The 18,420-nt window shown below is 45.3% G+C and overlaps 1 protein-coding gene across 15 annotated transcripts in view; it reads right to left on the bottom strand.

The window, feature by feature from the left end:
* Window positions 1-922: 922 nt before the first annotated feature.
* Window positions 923-18,420, bottom strand: part of dysf (dysferlin, limb girdle muscular dystrophy 2B (autosomal recessive)) — a 91,424-nt gene continuing 73,926 nt past the window's right edge. For all 15 annotated transcript variants that reach the window (XM_064343782.1, XM_064343784.1, XM_064343788.1 and 12 more), the window contains 15 exons: window positions 18,154-18,252; window positions 16,101-16,229; window positions 15,576-15,731; window positions 15,106-15,197; window positions 14,163-14,333; window positions 13,788-13,930; window positions 10,453-10,592; window positions 10,018-10,106; window positions 9,741-9,836; window positions 9,153-9,294; window positions 8,540-8,639; window positions 7,184-7,356; window positions 6,772-6,881; window positions 6,313-6,460; window positions 923-3,627 (listed from right to left, as the gene is read on the bottom strand). In XM_064343782.1, coding sequence (XP_064199852.1) covers window positions 3,568-3,627; window positions 6,313-6,460; window positions 6,772-6,881; window positions 7,184-7,356; window positions 8,540-8,639; window positions 9,153-9,294; window positions 9,741-9,836; window positions 10,018-10,106; window positions 10,453-10,592; window positions 13,788-13,930; window positions 14,163-14,333; window positions 15,106-15,197; window positions 15,576-15,731; window positions 16,101-16,229; window positions 18,154-18,252 — 1,848 coding nt within the window. In that variant the 3' untranslated portion in view covers window positions 923-3,567. The remainder of the gene's footprint in view (window positions 3,628-6,312; window positions 6,461-6,771; window positions 6,882-7,183; window positions 7,357-8,539; window positions 8,640-9,152; window positions 9,295-9,740; window positions 9,837-10,017; window positions 10,107-10,452; window positions 10,593-13,787; window positions 13,931-14,162; window positions 14,334-15,105; window positions 15,198-15,575; window positions 15,732-16,100; window positions 16,230-18,153; window positions 18,253-18,420) is intronic.

The following is an 18,420-nucleotide window of genomic DNA, read 5'->3' as shown; positions in this document are numbered from 1 at the left end:
AAATACAACGTGGGCACGTTCCAGCGTACTCTACTCGGGCGCCGGGGCGACCGAGCAGCGCGGGCGACCGGGCGGCTGCGTCCGCGGAATGGAACGTGCCGGCGGCGGTAACGGAACACGCCGTTCTAGGTGCGCCCCCACACTGGGGAACACAGCCACAACGGCTTGTTTTACTAAGAGAACACCGCCCTGTTCTGCTGCGTCCATCGCCACCTATTAACTACTGTGACATCACTCCATCCAGTCGACCAATTCCTTTTTTCTTTCTTCACCTCAAAAAAGTGTCAGTTAAAAAAAAAAAAAAGCAGTTCTTAATTCAGACAATTGAGGAATACAGTAGACCATTGTGTGAAATAATTTCCTATAACCGAGAGGATAATTTATGTGTTATGTGAATATGTGGTGACTAAATGAAAAATCATGTTTAATTACATCAGAGAAGTGTTAAAGAAAACATACAATGTTTTGCAATGCCGATGTTTCTTCCACGCTCAATGTTGGGTTCCCTTTGTGCTTCTCCTCATTGTGTGTGGGAGGATCACTGTAGGAAAGGTACAACATAAATCACAAAAAAAGCTCTTAGTTTTTCCACATGTCATGTGGCTTTAAAGTTTCATTCCTGATTGGTTGGCCCTGGATTGACAAATCACACGTAGAGGATTTCTTTCATCAGAAAAGGGAGACACAGAGTGACATGGCAGGAAGTTACATTCCTGGCAAAGTGCCTAAACTAAACCTGCGAACAGATAGTACCCCTGTGTCTTGACACTGAATCACTTTTTTCTGTTTACATTTTGTGTAAAGCGATTGGAATCAGTGCCTGGGGTTGGGCATCTATATTGATCAAAGAAACGAATGGGAAATGGTTCACAATACGTGTTTCAGCTCACGCTGTGAAACAGAACACAGTCACAGAGACAGATGACTTTGTAATACTGTTTTATCAGAGGAGAGGCATATTGTACACATACATATTTTTTATGCAGATGTATGTATTCGGAGTGCACATTACATATTTGGTTAATTTTCTGAAGGCACAAGCAAATTCATAACTGATACAGTAAAAATAAACTGGTGGTGATATGTTTCTCTGACATTTCATTGTCATAAAAAAATGAACTTTTACCACTGAGAGATCCCCAGGATATCTGTAGTCTGCCAGTGACTTACTCCTTGGTGTAACAACTCAAAATAAAACTCTATTTACCAGAACATTCATTTTGCATTAGACAAAATACACTGCTTTAACAGAGCAGAAGCTAAGGCAACATATCTCATAGGGTCTGATATGAGACACTATAATAAATTCAGCACAAAGACTTAGCTTTTGTGTTAAACTATTATCTTCAAGATGAGGCGCATTGGTATTTATATAGGCATTGCTAAAACTAAGGCATGAAGGTTCAGTGCATTTTACAGCAGTAAAATTGGAAGAAGACAACCTCTCATTATTCTTCAGCCATTTCAGTAGTAGACCAGTTTTACAGTAGATTCCTGTCCCACATCCATACACAAATGAGTACATATACTGTATAATGTATACTCATGCTGAAAGCTGCTTTCTTCTTTTCCATTAAGGCTACAGCCCAGCAAATTGCACAAATTCAGTGCATTCCTTATCACGGCAAGTATCAATAAAATAAAAATAAAAAACAAAAGCTAAACTAAAACTAAAAAAAAAAAAAATTTTTAAAGTAAAATAAAAATAATAAAACAAGATAGAGACACTATTCGAGGCATGAATACATAGATTCCCTCAATGTTTTCTTTATCACCATCTAGTGGTGGAATGAAGGTAAAGTCATTACAATGAGGGAGCCACTCATTCAGACTGCAGGTGAATGAGGAACACTATCATATATTCTGCTGCTTAGTCATGACCAAAAGATAATACTGCTAATAATAATAATAATAATAATAATAATAATAATAATAATAATATGAATTCTAAGTATACACAACACATAATCAGAGCAAATACTTGACCCACTGCCTCCAATCACTTAATGCTGCCATATCCAAACATATAGGCTCATTCACAAATACGTGCATCAAACAGTATTTTGCACTTTGTTTAAATTTTGTTTACATTTTACATTTCCTCTCCCATTGCATCACATGATGTACAGAAAGCTCAGGGTTATAAAACAATTACAGTAAAGAAGCAGCTACTGTAAAACACATGATTCCTTATTTCTTTGCTGAAACACGCAGGTTCTATCGCAGTGTATCTGTTGCTACCTGTCTGTGGGCCCTCCCTCCGCGGTGTGAAACTGGGGCCTCAGAGGTTTGGGAAAAGGGGACCCTTACTGTGGTGCTGCAGTCCGCGCTCATATGTTTGGCCCCGCCATCACATCAATAGGGGGATTATTTAAAGATCAAAAGGGTTTCTCTTTTTTTTATTTTCCTCAAAACGTACACGCTCCAGGAAATCCAGGGGGATCCAGACGGATTAAGCAGATTCAGATTGGCCTCTCTGCCTGTGTTAGGTCGCAGTGTGAAGTCGGGGGGAGTGCTGTGGCGAGCAACCCGGCGCACGCGAGCTGCCGTTTGCGTAAGAGGTTCGCTGGGGCACGCGACCCCTGCGCCGCGACCCCGGCGTGACCCCACCGTAACCCCGGCACACCTGATTCCATGTAGAGTGGAGTCGTGGGGAAATGGAGTTTCAGACTGGATTTAAAAGTTCAGCGACATTTGTTTTTTTTTGTTTTTTTTGTTTTTTTTTCCTTTCTTTTTTTTCAAGTCTTCATTTTAGCCTGCGTGTGCACACACACATGCTCACACACACACTCCTGAGCCCTAAGTGCAGTATGGGTTTGTTTTTCTTTTGTATTTTTTCTTTACTAAACCAGCATGTTTGATGATTATCTCTGTCTTGCGCACTGAAAATCACTGCGGAATACCTACGAGCACATAGAGCAAATCCTGGACTTAACCCCAGGACCAGACAGCACACAAAGGCCTGGGAGGAACACAGTAGCCAGAGCTGTGTCTCATACTGCGTCAAAGTAAAAAGAAAGGGCATCTGACTGAGGAAAAAGGAGCAAAGTTTTTCAGACTATGTAAAAAGTATTAAAAGAAATGACGCTGAAGTGTAACTGAGTGAAGGAGAACAGAGTGGCCGGGTTGTAGTGAGGGCAAGATTTCAACACAGAGGAACACTGCCGCACGCACACACACACATACACAAACACACACACACACACACACACACACATTTCTCTTCATTTTCTCTGTTGGAAACTAGCGGGCTCTCGTGATCCCTGCTTTGGGGTGCAGTACTGAGCACACACATCCTGCGCAAGAGATGCTAATGCTGATGGCTATTTGTTTTCATACAGAAATGGTGCAGGCTGCAGGATGGAACTATACTGGAATATTAATAGCATGAAAGTTGCTTTGTTGATGTAACTCATTGTCAAACGGTGGCTCTGTTTATTCTTTGAAGCTGAAATACTTAAATGCTGAAGATTGCTTTGACAAAAAGGTCTTCTTCATCTGCTGTGTCAACACCCTCTTCCTTTCTCCCCTTCTGTCTCCTTTCACTCTCTCTTTCTCTTCCATCACTCACTCTGCTGTTTTCCCACCTCCGCCAAAGGGTCCCACCATTTTCATAGCAGCGTAGTTCTGGGGAGCAGAGAGAAAGCTTGTCAATGGAATCTGCACAGGCAACAGGTACTATCCAATTTTTGTAATACAGATAACAACTTTAACTACTACTACGACTACGACTACTACTACTACTACAACTAATAATAATAATAATAATCATACCAAAATGATCTCTACTCCAAATATCGAGTTGTTTTGCATTTCATTTTGAGTGCCACAAAACCATGTTTTTGAGAACAATGCCAATGCCTGGGCTGGGTCTCGGTTGCCTAACAAAACTCTGCTGCTACCTTATGTTGTCAGCTCACCTTTATAACCTCTAAAACTATATTTTACACTGAATTTCACATTAAGGCATACTGAAAGCAAAGACATTTTCTGAGTAAAAATACACAGTTAGCTTCTAGCTTCGAAAGCAACTAATGTGACTGGTGACTGGTGACAGGTGACAGGTGACAAGCAGGCTAGCCTCCAAATGACGCAAAACTTGCGTGCTACCTTGTCATCAACATTTAAAACCTTTAAAACTATACTTTTATTCAGAATTTGACATTAGGACATAGAGACCATGAAACAAAGACATTTTTCAAGTAAAATCAGATGAAACCCAATACATTAGCTTGTAGCCACAAAAGCAGCTAATGTGATGCGACTGGTGTCGGGCGACAAGCTGGTTAGCCTCCAAAAGACGTGAAACTCCAGTGCTACCTTGCCAGCTATAAAACTATATTTTACACTGAATGTGACATATTATGGCATACAGATCAAGAAAGCCAAGACATTAAAGTAGTCGTTACGTGTGACTGGTGTTGAACAGCAGTATGGTCTAAACAGTCTCATGAAACTCCAGTGCTAGCTTGTCATCTTATGTTTAAAGCCTTTAAAACTATATTTTTACTCAGAATTTGGCATTAAGGTGTACAGATTAGGAAAACCAAGATATTGTTCTGCTAAAATAAGATAACACACTAAAACATAAAAATAATAAAACAATTTACATTTTTGATCGATTCATATGAAATTGGCCATAGCGACTTCCGACTGATTACAGGGTACATATACTGTAGATTTTAATATTGTAATATTATACATTTATATACTTAGGGTTTAAAACCTGAGGCTCTATGTGCAATATCACAATATGAACAGCATAATATATAATTCCAGTGACTTCTACTTCTCTGCTTCTTCTGGCTCAAACATGAGCTTGTGCTGCTCCATGTCACCATCACCAAAACTCAGTGGTTTAAGAGCCAAAACAGACCACCGGCACAGTTTATTAGATGCAAAAAAAATGGTGGTTTCTTTGTTTCCCTCTTCTTTGTGCAGCTCAATCTCAGTTTCCAATTATTAAAGGAATGAAGAAAGAGGGCTTCTCTGGTCATGGAGAATCTTTGTGCTGAGGCTTCAAGGCATGTAGAGAGATTCAATCCTGCACACCCACCCAAATGAACTGATTCTGAGAGTACTATATATTTTTTTAAACTTTGTAATAGACCTTAAGGAAAGGATCATACTGTTTTCACATTTTTTTAGATATACTTTGAAAATACACCTTTTAGGGTAACTTCAGGAAGCCAGGTATTCATGAACCCCGCCATTTGCATATAACTGCTTAATAAAGGGCTTACGCCACATCTATAAAGGTGCTGTGTATAGTTTACTCAGGCTTTATTCAAACTTTACACAAAGTGTAACCCTTACATTCTGCGCATGTGTCCAACGTTCATGTTCCATATCCAAGGTGTATTGACTGCACTGAGATTAACATCCTTAACTTAGATACACACACACGCCTGGAAAAGCATGCAACCATGGGCCCGTTTAATGGTTTCCATGGCTGAAAAGCTGCCTTGCATTACAAATGGAGGGTTGTGCGTAAATATTGATGAAGCTGAGGCCCTGGGCTCGTGTTGCCGCTCTCAGCTGGGATTGATTTCCTTCAGACCGGGGCCTGCGGGCGGACCTCGCCCTGCTCCCTCTCCCAGCCGCCGTCAGCACAAGCGCCGCCATTGTGCCAGCCCCTCAGTCACCCCGCAACCTGTTTACGCGCCGACGCTAAGAGCCATGCGGGCGGTGCGCGAAGAGGGCGGGGAGGCGCTGGGGACGCGCCGGGCCCGCGAGGACACGACCTGCCCCCCCCCACCCTGAGATGGGGGGGCGAGGGAGGGCAGCCACTGTTGCTGCTACTATGATCTAAGATCCAGGGAGTCGGTAAAGCTGCAGCCGGCTTCAGGATAAGTCCATTTAAAGCAAGACATTTTTGGGGGTTCTTAAAAAATCAAGTAAGGTCACCCAATCACCTTCAGGTTTAGAACGGGTGGTTGTCATGTCAACACTCTATCTTTTTTAACCCGGAGCTTTAGAGCAGGATTCCCAGCTTAAACCCTGGTTTTATTTAAAACCTGACTGTGTTTTCCAGGTGACAGTGAAGATAAGAAGAGGTTGCTTCGGAATGAGACAGTTATGAGGGCTTTAAACTGAGAAGACTCAGTTTTTTTGTTGTTGTTTTTTTTTTGCTTTTCTTGGCATGCCGCCCAGATCCAGTTGCAGGCTTGCACTGGATGATCAGTGTATGAAAGCCGGACCTTCACAGCACCATTTTCTTTTATCATCAAGGCTTAGCAGGTTTTCCTGGGAGCGCTGCACCAAATGCCTTCATTTTCATTTTCATGTAAAAATGAAGTGACAGTTACTCACCGGGAAGGAGTAGAGGAAGACACCAAAGAACAGGAAGATGAAGAAGAGGATGATAAGTCCAATGATGACCCATTTGAACCTCCTCCACAGGATGTACTTCAGTGTCTTGTAAGGTGAGGAAAACCATAAGAAGGAGGTTTCTGGACGTCTAGAGAGAGATGGTGGTGGGGGGGGGGGGGGTGGTTGATGGGAAAAAGAGGTTATATGGACCCAACATGTAATAATGAGAAATTTTTTATAAAACTCACATGATTTCCCTTTTAAAACTAAATAATATGAGGAAAATAATGTGTAAAGCCTAGTTCGGTATTGAAAGGTGTCTTATTTATTTTGTACAGGAAAAAAAGAACAGGTCAGGTGAGTGATTTTCCACCCCTATAGGTGTTTATGAATAGTCTTTCCCATGGTCAGTCTCATCAGAGGCAGAGCTCTGATTGGCTGTTGCCTAGGGGGACTCACTGAGGCTCCTCCAAGTGGGGGTTCATGTTGGGTTCATCCCTCCCTATCCCTGCTGGCCGCTCGTCCTGCTCCAGCTCCGTGACAATCTCCAGTGACATCTCTACTTTCCCCTGAGAGGAGAGGGGGAAAGAGAGAGAGAGAGATACAGAGAGAGTACCTATCATCACACTGCAGAAATAGATCTCATGACAAATAGGAAGGCTGGAGCATATGCACTCTGTCATTCAGCAAAAGAACAGGAACAACAGCAAACTAAAACAATGCACTAGAATGTGTCAGAGGCTGAACAAAGGCCTACATAATTCAGCAATGAGGGACTGAAGAGGACAAAGAGGCAAGCGAAGGAAAGAAGAGGAGGAAAAGAGAGAGAGGGGAGGGTGATGTTGAAGGAGCGCTGGCGGGGGTCACTCACGGCGAGGATCTTCTCCCCGTTGCTCTCGCACACGCAGGGCCACCAGCCCTTCACCGTCTTCTGCTCAAACAGGGACACCAGCTTCTCCTGAGCCTGGGACAGCAGCTCCAGCCCGCACTTCTGCGCTGTCTTAGCCGGCCTCAGCATGTGGTTCAGGTCCATCTCCACACAGCCTGAGCAAGCATAAGGGCGGGAGAGGTGGGGAGAAGAGAGAGGAGGGGAGAGGCAGAAAGAGGGAGTGGGGAAAAAGAGGGAAGGAGAGGGAGAAGGAAGAAGAGAGGGTAGTATAATGAGAGAGCAAGGGAGAGACAGAGTGAGAAAGAGGTACGGAAGGAGAGAGGGAGAAGAAGAATGAGGTAGAGTGAGTAAAGGATGGAGAGTTGGAAAAAGGGTTGAAAGAAATGGAGGCAGAGAGGGGGAGATATAGGGGTGACAAGAGAGAAGAATGAGGAAGAGATTGAGAAAGGGGGGAGAAAGAGTGTTGGAGAAAGGGGAGAAAGAAAGGGAGGTAGAGAGGGAGAGATGAAGGGGTAAGAGAAGTAGAGTGAGTTCCCCTACATCTACCACTCACTCAGCTCACTGGAACACCAATGTGAAGGATGTGACATCTTGGCTTCATGTCTGCTGGCCTCAAGAAGGCTGTTTGTTTAGGGGAGTTTGCATATAATCATGCTGGATAATCATGTCAGCCCCTGGAGTTTCTGTGGGAGACACTTTTAGCTAACTGTGCAGGATTTGAGAATTTAGCACTCAGCTAATCACGTCTCTTGCCACAAATTTCAAGTCAGTCAACAGGGATTTGGATTTATTTCCTTCTATCAGAAGAAAAGGAAAGAAAGTCAGTGAGTTACCCATCCATACATCAGTGTACTACATCTGATGATTGAATCATAACAATGTATCCAACCTGCTTTCGATCATTCCATACCAGACCTGTTATCTCCAAGGGCCTGAATATAAATTCAACATGCACACAAGTGCACACACACATGCACATACATATATCATGACTTTTATCCCAGAGATCTGCTTATGTGCTGGAAATAATCACGCATTTGGAGTCATCTGGAATAGCTAATGTTTTTACAGGGGCTATACATCTCCAACGTATGCTGACTCCGCCATTGCGGCTCTGCGTGTATGTGGTTTCTCGGCCATTACGGCTCTGTGTGTGGTTTCACGGCAGCATCTTTGTGCAATGCGGAGCCCCACGATTTAGCACACTGGTTCCACACTGTGTTTTTATACTTTCCTGTACATGTTACAACAAGTCTGGAAAAACAGGAATTAAAAACAGCAGTGTTTCCTTTGGGCGGTCTGACCCACAGAAGGGGGTTGGATGCCTCTCAGCCTTACCAAGGTAGTCATCGAAGGAGAACTTGTCGTTGTCCCAGATCTGGATGGTGATCTTTGGGGGAATCTTGGACTCTGCTTTATCTAGGCTCCAGAAGTGTTCCTGAGGGCAAAGAGCAGTGTCAGCAGGACAGAAAGCGCCTGGGCCACACCCCCACAACCACACCCACCTCTAGCAAGGCCATTGTCCACCTCCAACCAGGACCACACCCACATTAATACCTGGGTCATGCCCACATCCAACCAGGACCATGTCCAAATTAAACCTGGGTCACACCCACATCCAACCGTGGCCACGCCCATAAACAGCCTGGACCACGCCCATATCCAACCTGGGTCATGCATATATATTCCACTGATTTTATTTACAATGATGATGATGCACATTAATAGTGTAAATCCAAGGATAAAATCCAAGTAGCACATTAATCAACCACCTGACAGCTGGCCCAACAAGAGGGGGAGGGACAGATTACTTTTCTAAGTGAACACATCTTCCTCTCAGCTTGTGCCAGGTGCTTGTTCAGGTGACACAATATTTATGGTCAGCTGGCTATTTGTTTCAGGTGTCTCTCTGCACTCCGACCTAAATGTGGCACCAGTGTTCCTCCCCCACCTTCTTTTCGATGATGCAGAGCTGCTCGGCGGGCAGGTAGTGGAAGGGGAACAGGAACCTCCAGTTAAAGTTGCCCTCGCCTCCCAGGGATCTGTAGTGAACATCAGTCTTCTGCTTGTTTCCTTCCAGCCCCTGCATCCATCTGACAGTGAGAGACACAAAGCAGTCAGTCACACACTCCTAATGCTGTGTTATATCACACACGCACCCTTTCAAACTGCATTACATCAGGCTGTCCATGGGCTTACGGCATCATCATTGTCCTCATGTATGTCATCATACTTTACATACTTTATCATACGTCTCACTCATCCCATTCTGTATGCAATATATGACATCACATCTTTTGTGGGCTCAGTCTAGTGATGACTATGGGTAGATATTTTAAGTTCTGACTTCTGCTGCTATAAACCAGTGTATTTTGTGCTGTGACACGTGGCCTACTTAACTGGGTCATTTCAGGTTTTCCAGGAGACCATTTGATTAATGACTCACAGGTTAAAAAGACATTGCTTATATCTGAAGTCATAATAATGGTGGTGAGGTTTAGAAGTGGTCTCCCTCCTTGACACTGGACTGACAGCTTACCCTTTCACATATATGTCACTCATCTTCTCGCCTGTCACGCTGACATCATCCAGAATGACATCACTGGTGTTCCAGATGACACAGCGCAGGAAGAACCTATGAGAGATCAAGGAGAGGGCAAAAAGGTTTCTGACGTGGCAGTGAGTGAGTGAGTGAGAAAAAGGGAGAGGGAGGAATGGAGGGAGGGAGGGAGGGAAGAATGGAGGGAGGGAGGGCGGGTGGGGAGGAATATGAGAGCAACCAAAGAGGCAGTTTTACACAGATTTTTGTCCCTTACTTTTTAGCTTTGCGTGAGGAGATGTTAAAAGGGGGTCCAGGGGGGCCCACAGACTTAGGGAAGATGTCTACCCACAGCTGCAGTTTTCCCTGCAAGGTCAAGAAGAGTAACCAATAGGAAGTGCAAAAAATGGCTGTGTAACCAATCAGAGCGGGCACAGCTGCTGGGAAATCAATTAGAAGATAGAAGTACAGGAAGGGCCTGATTTACTAAGACCTTTACCACATGCAAAACCATTTAGCACATGCAAAATGAATAACAAAACCGATGATTGGCGCAAAACCAATACCATGACCAATCATTGGTCATGTTATTGGTTTTGCATGTGCTAAAGGTCTTAGTAAATCAGGCCCTAAATGCTGCTGTCATAGCAGCTGTTGTCCCTTTGGGAAGGATGCGGGACAGAGATCTCAGTAAGTTTGGAGAGGTCACTACCTGTTCTATGTCAGGTTGCAGGGGGCTGTAAAGTGGGCGTGTCTCCACGTGTTCTGGGACCAGGCCCTGTCTGCGCAGGATCAGCAGGGCTAGCCGCTCATCCACTGGGCCAAGGTGAGGGTTGGGCGGCTTGGCCTCATCTGCATGCACACCAGCATCAGGGGGCTCAGTCACAGCAGAGATACAATAGGGACGCCTGCACCAGGGGGCTCAGTCAAAGCAGAGATACAATAGGGACACCTGCACCAGGGGGCTCAATCAAAGCAGAGATACAATAGGTACACCTGCACCAGGGGGATCAATCAAGCAGAGAAATACAACAGACACACTCGCAACAAAGTGCTCAGTCAAAGCACCAATAAACAGTAGACATTGCTCCACCAGGGGGCACAGTCAAAGCAGAGATACAATAGATATACCTGCACCCAGGGGCTCAGTCAAAGTAGAGATAAAACAGGCACACCTGCACAAGGGGGCTAAATCAAGTGGAGACATACAATAGACACATCTGCACCAGGGGGCTAAATCAAGCAGAGACATACACACTTGAAACAAGGGGCCCAGTCAAAGCACATACAGTAGACATTGCTGCGCCAGGAGGCTCAAAGCAGAGATACAACAAATACATTGGCAGCAGGGGCCTCTGTCAAGCAGGGACATATAATCGACACACCTGCACCAGGGGGCTTAGCCATACAGTAGACATTGCTGAGTCAAGGGCTCAGTCAAAGCAGAGATACAATAGATACACCAGAGTCAAGGGGCTTAGTCAGAACAAACATACTATAAACACACCTGCACCAAGGAGCTCAGTAAAAGCAGACACATACAGTAGACACAGCTGCGCCTGGGGGTTCAGTCAAGGCAAAGATACAACTCCTGCACCAGGGGGCAGTTGCTCTGTTTTGTTTAACTTCCCTTGATGTGTCCACAGACAGAAACACACCAACTTCAGCAGAATTAAACACAACAGAGCAACAGGAACGTCTGTTCAGTCACAGGAAATATTTACAGCAGATACACCTGCACCAGGGGGCTTAAGTCACAGCAGAGATTTACAGCACACACCTGCACCAGGGGGCTCACTCACAGTAAAGATAAAAGCACACCTGCAATACACCCTGACTAACACAGCCAGTGTTCGTGGTATTTCTCATGGAATTCATTCTGAAAACAGGAGAGATCATCACCCCTTCTTTCTGCTTTCCATTTCTATCTCAACATGACTCCTGTTTCTGTGCTTGAGCAATCAGACTACAGACAATCTAACGCTGTATTTTACTTTCACAGTCTATTCCGATCCAGTTGGCCTTTTGCTGAATGAAGTCATCAATGTAATCATAAAAGGAAAGACTGTAAAATAAACTCTCAGCATACTTTATTTCCACTGCTCCACACTATGTCTACTTCTCTAAATGATCCATTGATTTCCACCACCGTCGGTCTAAGAAGTAATTTTCCTATATTTTAAATGTTGAGGTCGCCAGGAGTTTATTGTTGGGAACCCTCTGTTCATCCTCTCAGGGAAATGTTGTCACTTGGCGCATTAAGATGGAGGACAGGTCTGAAGAAAGATGAACTACAGGAGCCCCGACGGACTGGGAAGGTCCCAGCTACCGCCGGCAACCGTGCGAGGGTAACCGCGGTAACTGGAAACAAAGAGCAGCAGTATTCCGCTCCAGTATAACGCAGAGGAGGAGGAGAAGGAGGAGGAGGAGGAGGAGGAGGTCTGTGGCGGTATTGACCTTGGCCCGGGTCTTAGCGATGGTGCGCAGTAAATCAGCACAATCTCGCCAAGCGCGCCACCGTGCCGCGCGGGGAATATCGCTGTTATTGTATTCAGATGCACTGGCTGGTGTGTGTGCGTGCGTGTGCGTGTGTGTGTGTGTGCGTCGAGGCGTGTGTGTGTGTGTGTGTGTGTGTGTGCGTGCGTGTGTGTGTGTGTGTGTGTGCGTGTGTGCATGTGTGTGTGTGTCGAGGCGTGTGTGTGTGTGTGCGTGCGTGTGCGTGTGTGTGTGTGTGTGCGTCGAGGCGTGTGTGTATGTGTGTGTATGTGTGTGTGTGTGTGTGTGTGTGTGCCTCGAGGCATGTGTGTGTGTGTGTGTGTGTGTGTGTGTGCGTAAAGCGAGGTCCTCAGAAAACCGCCGATCCGGTTATTTTTCCCGTTTTGAAGCGGAGCAGAGACGGGCTCCGCGGCCAGGCGGGGAACATGGTGGCGCCCAGCCGAGGGCGCTATAGCCAGCGCGCTCCGCGGTCCAAGCCAGAGCGGAGACCGGTGACGCCATCGCGAGGAGTGATATACGCGCTGTTAATTTACACAGTGTGTCGGAGGTATCGTACATTCACTCAGCTTTCTTCTCCTTTGAATCACCTAGTGTTATTCTCATAACTCAGACGCAAGCAATTTCTTCCACTTTTATTGCTCGAGTAGGAATAGCTGCAAATTAACTTTTTCCCCCCACCCCACCCCGCCACCCTCCACCCCGCTCCCCAAACCCCACATCCCACTTCAACCCCCCTACCACCCACATTGAGAAGATATACACCAGCAGGATTATATGCTTCATCAATGTAACTGATGCATAACAAACCAAACAAACCACTGCATGTGCTCAAGTTTAATGATAGAAGGCCAGGAAGAGGCTGATCAGTCCAAGACTTTAATTGCCCTACCCATACACATATACGTACATACCTACACATATACACACTTCCACATGTACACCCAAGCGCATACAGTGGGCCATCATTACTCTTGGAAATTCTGTATAGGCTCCGTGTGTACGGTACAGGTGCCACAAAAAGCTGAAGTGAGTGTAGCTGTGTTAATACTGTTGCTGGTGTAGTGGTAGAGAGAGGAGGAGAGTCTAAACTGGGTTTACCCCTGGGGTTGTAGGGGTATAGAGAGGTGGAGACAGTTTAAACAGGGCTTAGCTCTACTGGTGTAGGGTTATGGAGAGGTCAAGAGAGTCTAAACTAGGTTTATCTTTGTGGTGTAGGGGTATAGAGAGGTGGAGGTAATTTAAACTCAGCTTATCCTTGCTGGTGTAGCAGTATGGAGAGGTGGAGACAGGTTAGACTGGGTTAATCCTGGCTGGTGTAGGGGTATGGAGAGGTGGAGGCAGTTTAGCCTGGGTTTATCCCGACAGGTGTAGGGGCATAGAGAGGTGGAGGCACTTTAAACTGGATTTGTCCCTGGTGGTGTACGGTATGGGGCAGTGGAGACGGATTATACTGGGTTTATCCCTGCTGGCGTTGGGTTATAGAGAGGTGGAGGCAGTGTAGTCTGGGTTAAAGAGAGTGTAAATGCGGTGGGCTGATGTGAGCATGCTCACCCAGGTCAGCAGACGTGTACTCCTGGCCCCTGAAGAAGACACGGTCCTGCTTGTACACAGGCAGCTTGTAGTTCCTGCGCTCACACAACCTTCTCAGCAACTGGGACGGCTTCAGCTGGTCTCTCCACTGGTTTACCCCCGACCTGAGGAGGATAGGCCTGTTAGTGCTCATGGGATCTCATATAACACACACACACACACACACACACACACACGCACACATGCGCGCACACACACGCATGCACGCTCACACACATACACAAACGCACACACACGTATGCACGCGCGCACACACACACACACACACACACAGGTATAAGCTGCGACTCATAGACATCAGGATTGGAACACAGAGAGTTTTGGGGAGTGACGCACAGACAGTATGACTGGGGGAGTCCGCAGCGGCCCCCGTATCGGGACAGGAAGCGATTCTCCAGGTCGATGAAGGTCTCTCCGATCTTCTCATCCTTGGACAGCATGTCATAGTCATACAGCATGATTCGCAGGTCCTTCTCCACTGGGAGAGCACAGGTCAGCTCGAACATCCTGGAAAAGTGAGGGGACACGCCAATGCTGGTCATTCATTCATTCATTCATTCACTAGTTATTTCTATCTATATTTCTCTTTGTTTAATGGCATCATTCCTTGCTTATTAATTCATTTTTTCATTAATTTCCATCGTTAATATCTGCTTGCGTGCTGGAAGGACACCTCTCTCTTACATTATTTCAGACTCCTGGCATCTGAATATTTTACATTATTTTGTGCTTGCAAAGCTGGGGATTACTATTCAATAAGAAATACAGGCATGTTAGCATGCTGTACATGTGCACATTTGGGAGAAATGCAGTACTGCTGGCTTTGCTCTGTACAATCATATATAAAACCGATATAGCCACCAGTCAAAGCAAACATGTTGGTTATAATAGGCTGCCAAGTAAGAAATCACGTCTCTGCTATGATTGAAATCAGCTCTTTCGAAAAAGTTCTGTTCTTGTACTTTAGTAACTCTTCGTGACACTCTTCTGCCAAGTCACTCGTGAGCCCCTCCCTCATTACTGAGAGAATACTGACCCCTGCTGGCCACAGACACCCACACAGTGGAGCTGACACTTCTGCAGCACCTACCCAGGCACCAGATGTCCTCACGCAAAAATGTACCTTAGCTATCTATATGCACCCTATATATGCTTATATGTCCCTGAGAATACACTTACTTTGCTTGTATTACCATTATGTTATTTTGAAGCAGGGAAAGAAAGAAAAAAGAAGTAAAGAAAAAAAATGGAAAGAAAGAAAAAAGAATGTGTGGCATACTTTCCAAAAACAGGGTCCAGTGTGCACGGGATGTAGTTGTCATGGTCATTGATGGATTTCTTTCCAAGAGTAATTTTCACGTAGGGGTCACACTGCACAGAAACAAGCGCACCCACACACAGGACAAACGGAGATCAACTTGTGGGTTCTTGCTCCTTGAATCCATTACATATACAGGCTAATATCCATCACAGCTGTCCAGAATTACTGTCATGAGACATTACCATCTAGTCCATGAAAAAACTGTAAGTCTATAAACAGACTGATATTCAATGTTGTAAATCAATTAGCAGGAGCAAATAAGACTTGACACTAAAACTGAAAATAAACTGAAATCTTTCTGACTTTGGCACACACTGAAAATGAAGCACAAAACTGAAAGTTCAATACGCTTCATTTTTACAGGGTAGGACAGACAGTAGGCTAAAGAGCAGGTCAGTGATTGGACAATGGTTCTGGGCTCCACCCACCTTTCCGTTGGCATCCTTTGGCTGCAGTCCCGTGGCCTGGATGATGTAAACCCGCACCAGGCACTCCTCCAGGCCGTTGGGTGGAAGCTGGCGGAACTGGCGAGGGGGCAGGGGCAGAGAGGGGTCGTCGGGCAGGGGGTAGATCTTAAACATCCCCTGAGAGGAGGGGGGGAATCAGAGTCAGAGATGGAGAGAGGTCATTCTCTGCCCCAGAGCAGTGCATTACAACTTCAAATGTGGCAGAGAAACAAGCACTGTGAAATACATGTAGTACTGGCAGAACATGGATCAGTTAGTTTGCTTATTTTTTTGGTTCCAGTGTCCTGTATTCTTTTAGTTTTAACCTTTAGCAGAGTCACATTTCCCTCTGCACTGCTCCACCAGCCGGCTCAGATCTTCCAATGCATGGATCGCAGGGCAATCATAGACACGTGCACTCCATGTGAGATGAGAACTGCAGCTTTTTCATGTTCACTAATCCCATGCTTAGGGTGGTGTAACTTCCTGTCACATGACCAGCCTCACCTTGAATTCTCCCACAATGGAGGGGTCTTCACTGTCGTCCTGAGTCTTCCCTCTGTACAGTTTGAAGGTCTGGCAGAAGTCTGCCAGCCCCTCGAACCCTTCCACCTTCTCCAGCTCTTTCCCGTACACCTACAGGGAGGGCAAAATGAGTGACATGCTAATGGGGTGGCCTACTTTTCTGCTTAGGCCCATTCAATAAGCAGATAACATTCTGTTATGATTTAAATGTCTAAACTGAACTGGAAGTTCACTCTATTTTATGTAATGTTTCACAGCACAGTGGTTCCCAGCCCTGTTTCTGAGTATCCTGTAGGTTTTCTCTCCAACCCTAACAAAGCACCTCATTCAACAGCCAAAGATCTAGTTGAGCTGCAAATTAGTAGAATCAGGTGTGCCAGATTAAGGTTGAAATGAACACCTACTGGATGGTAGATCTCCAGGAGCAGGGTTGAAAATCACTGCCTAAGGAGATAGTTTGTGGTCGTGTTGTGGGGATGGGAAAATTAGCTTTGCTAGACTGATGGTGGGGAAACAAATTTCAATGAGTTAAAAGCACATAATTGGTCACAGTATAAAGGCTGCAGTCTGTTGTCATACCTGCAATGCTACATAACTGGATATTCAGAATAGTCTAGTTTCTGTTTTAAAATGTTCATGTAGCATATTGGAGCTCTTTGATGCACTGCATCAGTGTTTTCAGTGACTGATGGGTAGCGGACACACCCAAAAGCAATTGCTCCCCCCAAATAATCCCAAAACTATTTTGTCTGTAAAAAATTGTGGAAATCACAGACGTACAAATGTGTTTTAAAATGTACAACGTGTACGACTGTAGCCTGCCCTCAATGAGGACATCTGTCTTGTGAGTGGTGTTGCATAAATCACATGACAAAGATACAGCCATATGCTAAACAAACAAATGTGGTAACAATATGGCAGCTACACATTAACAGCAGGTCAAATTAAAACATCATAAAATCAACTCCCATGAATCAAAACAGAGCTGAATGCTGAATGATACTTACAAATCTGATGACAATTATTTTTAAATCATTAGAATCATTTGAATATTAGGAGAACCGTAATTTCCTCCTCACAAAACCCATTATTTAAAAATAATTTCTGACATGCACACGTCGCTTTCAAACCAAAAACGCCTGTGTCCCCAATGACAAAGAACGTGCACTATAGCTTGCTCCCTACAGCTGATGCTTTTTTTTCCAGAAACAAAAGACAAGGTACGCCTAAGAAATACATTGGTGGAATTAATAGACATTCATAAGAATAAGGTTGGAAAGAGTGGCTCATATCGAGGCACAAGGCGCAGAACTGGCTGCTCTATGATGTCAGTGCAGCGGTGCCCGTTAGCACGTAGCGCTTAGCCCGTGGGAAGAGGAGCCCCGTGAGGGAGGGGCGGGGTCAGCCACTGCAGGACCCCGCTGCTCTGTGAAGAGAGCTACTGTCCTCCTCAGCCGGCTGCCTAACTCCTGCCGTACGGGGTGAGAGGTAACACCCCCCCCCCCCCTCCGCCCCGGGCCGTCTGGACGGCTGACGCTCAAACGGACGATTTGCACTCCAAACAGGATGATGTAAGAGAACTACGCCAGGACACCCTGAGTGCGTGTGTGTGTGTGAGAGAGAGAGATTGTGTGCGTGTGGGTTGGGGGGGTTGCAGAGATGTTTTTCTGTGCTGTGACTGGTTTTGAACATTGGATTTGACATATTAAGAGTGATTTTTTAGAAGACACCTGTGAAAAATGTCAGTAGGTGTTCATTTGAGTGAAAATTAAGGTTGGTGGTTAAATTGAACCTGCCATGCCCGTCAGGTATATGTGACGTGAGGAAACTGTGCTGGCATGTGGCATACATTCAAGGATTATTAAACTATTAAGCCCCTGTTTATTTTACAGAAACGACCCAGGAGAGGGAACCAGCAGAAATGACAGAAGAAAATCAGGTGGGCAAATGAGTAAGGTGTAGGCACCGGGAGATGGGTGCCCATCATCTGTTGTGGGAAGAAATGCATTATGGGTAGGGTTGAGAGGGCAGGTACCTGCAGAGTGTCAAAGCCCTTTTCCAGGTAGGTTCCACATTTGTGTCTCTCTCCAGTGGAGGCATAGAACTTACTCCACCAATCCATGAACTCTTCTTCCTGTGTACAAAGAGGATGGTCAGACTTTTAGACTCCTGGATCAGTGTTAAATTTAGAGACACAGGCTAGAGACCATGACACTTAGATTAGCATGTTCTTAACTGAACATTCTAATGCTGATGTAACAATGAAAGAGGTAACTGAAAGCAATGGAGGTCTAGCACATTT

Source organism: Anguilla rostrata, chromosome 7, assembly GCF_018555375.3.
Source record: "Anguilla rostrata isolate EN2019 chromosome 7, ASM1855537v3, whole genome shotgun sequence".
Classification (NCBI taxonomy): Eukaryota; Metazoa; Chordata; class Actinopteri; order Anguilliformes; family Anguillidae; genus Anguilla; species Anguilla rostrata.
Note: the sequence above shows the minus strand (reverse complement) of the source record. Positions and strands in the feature narration are given on the sequence as shown.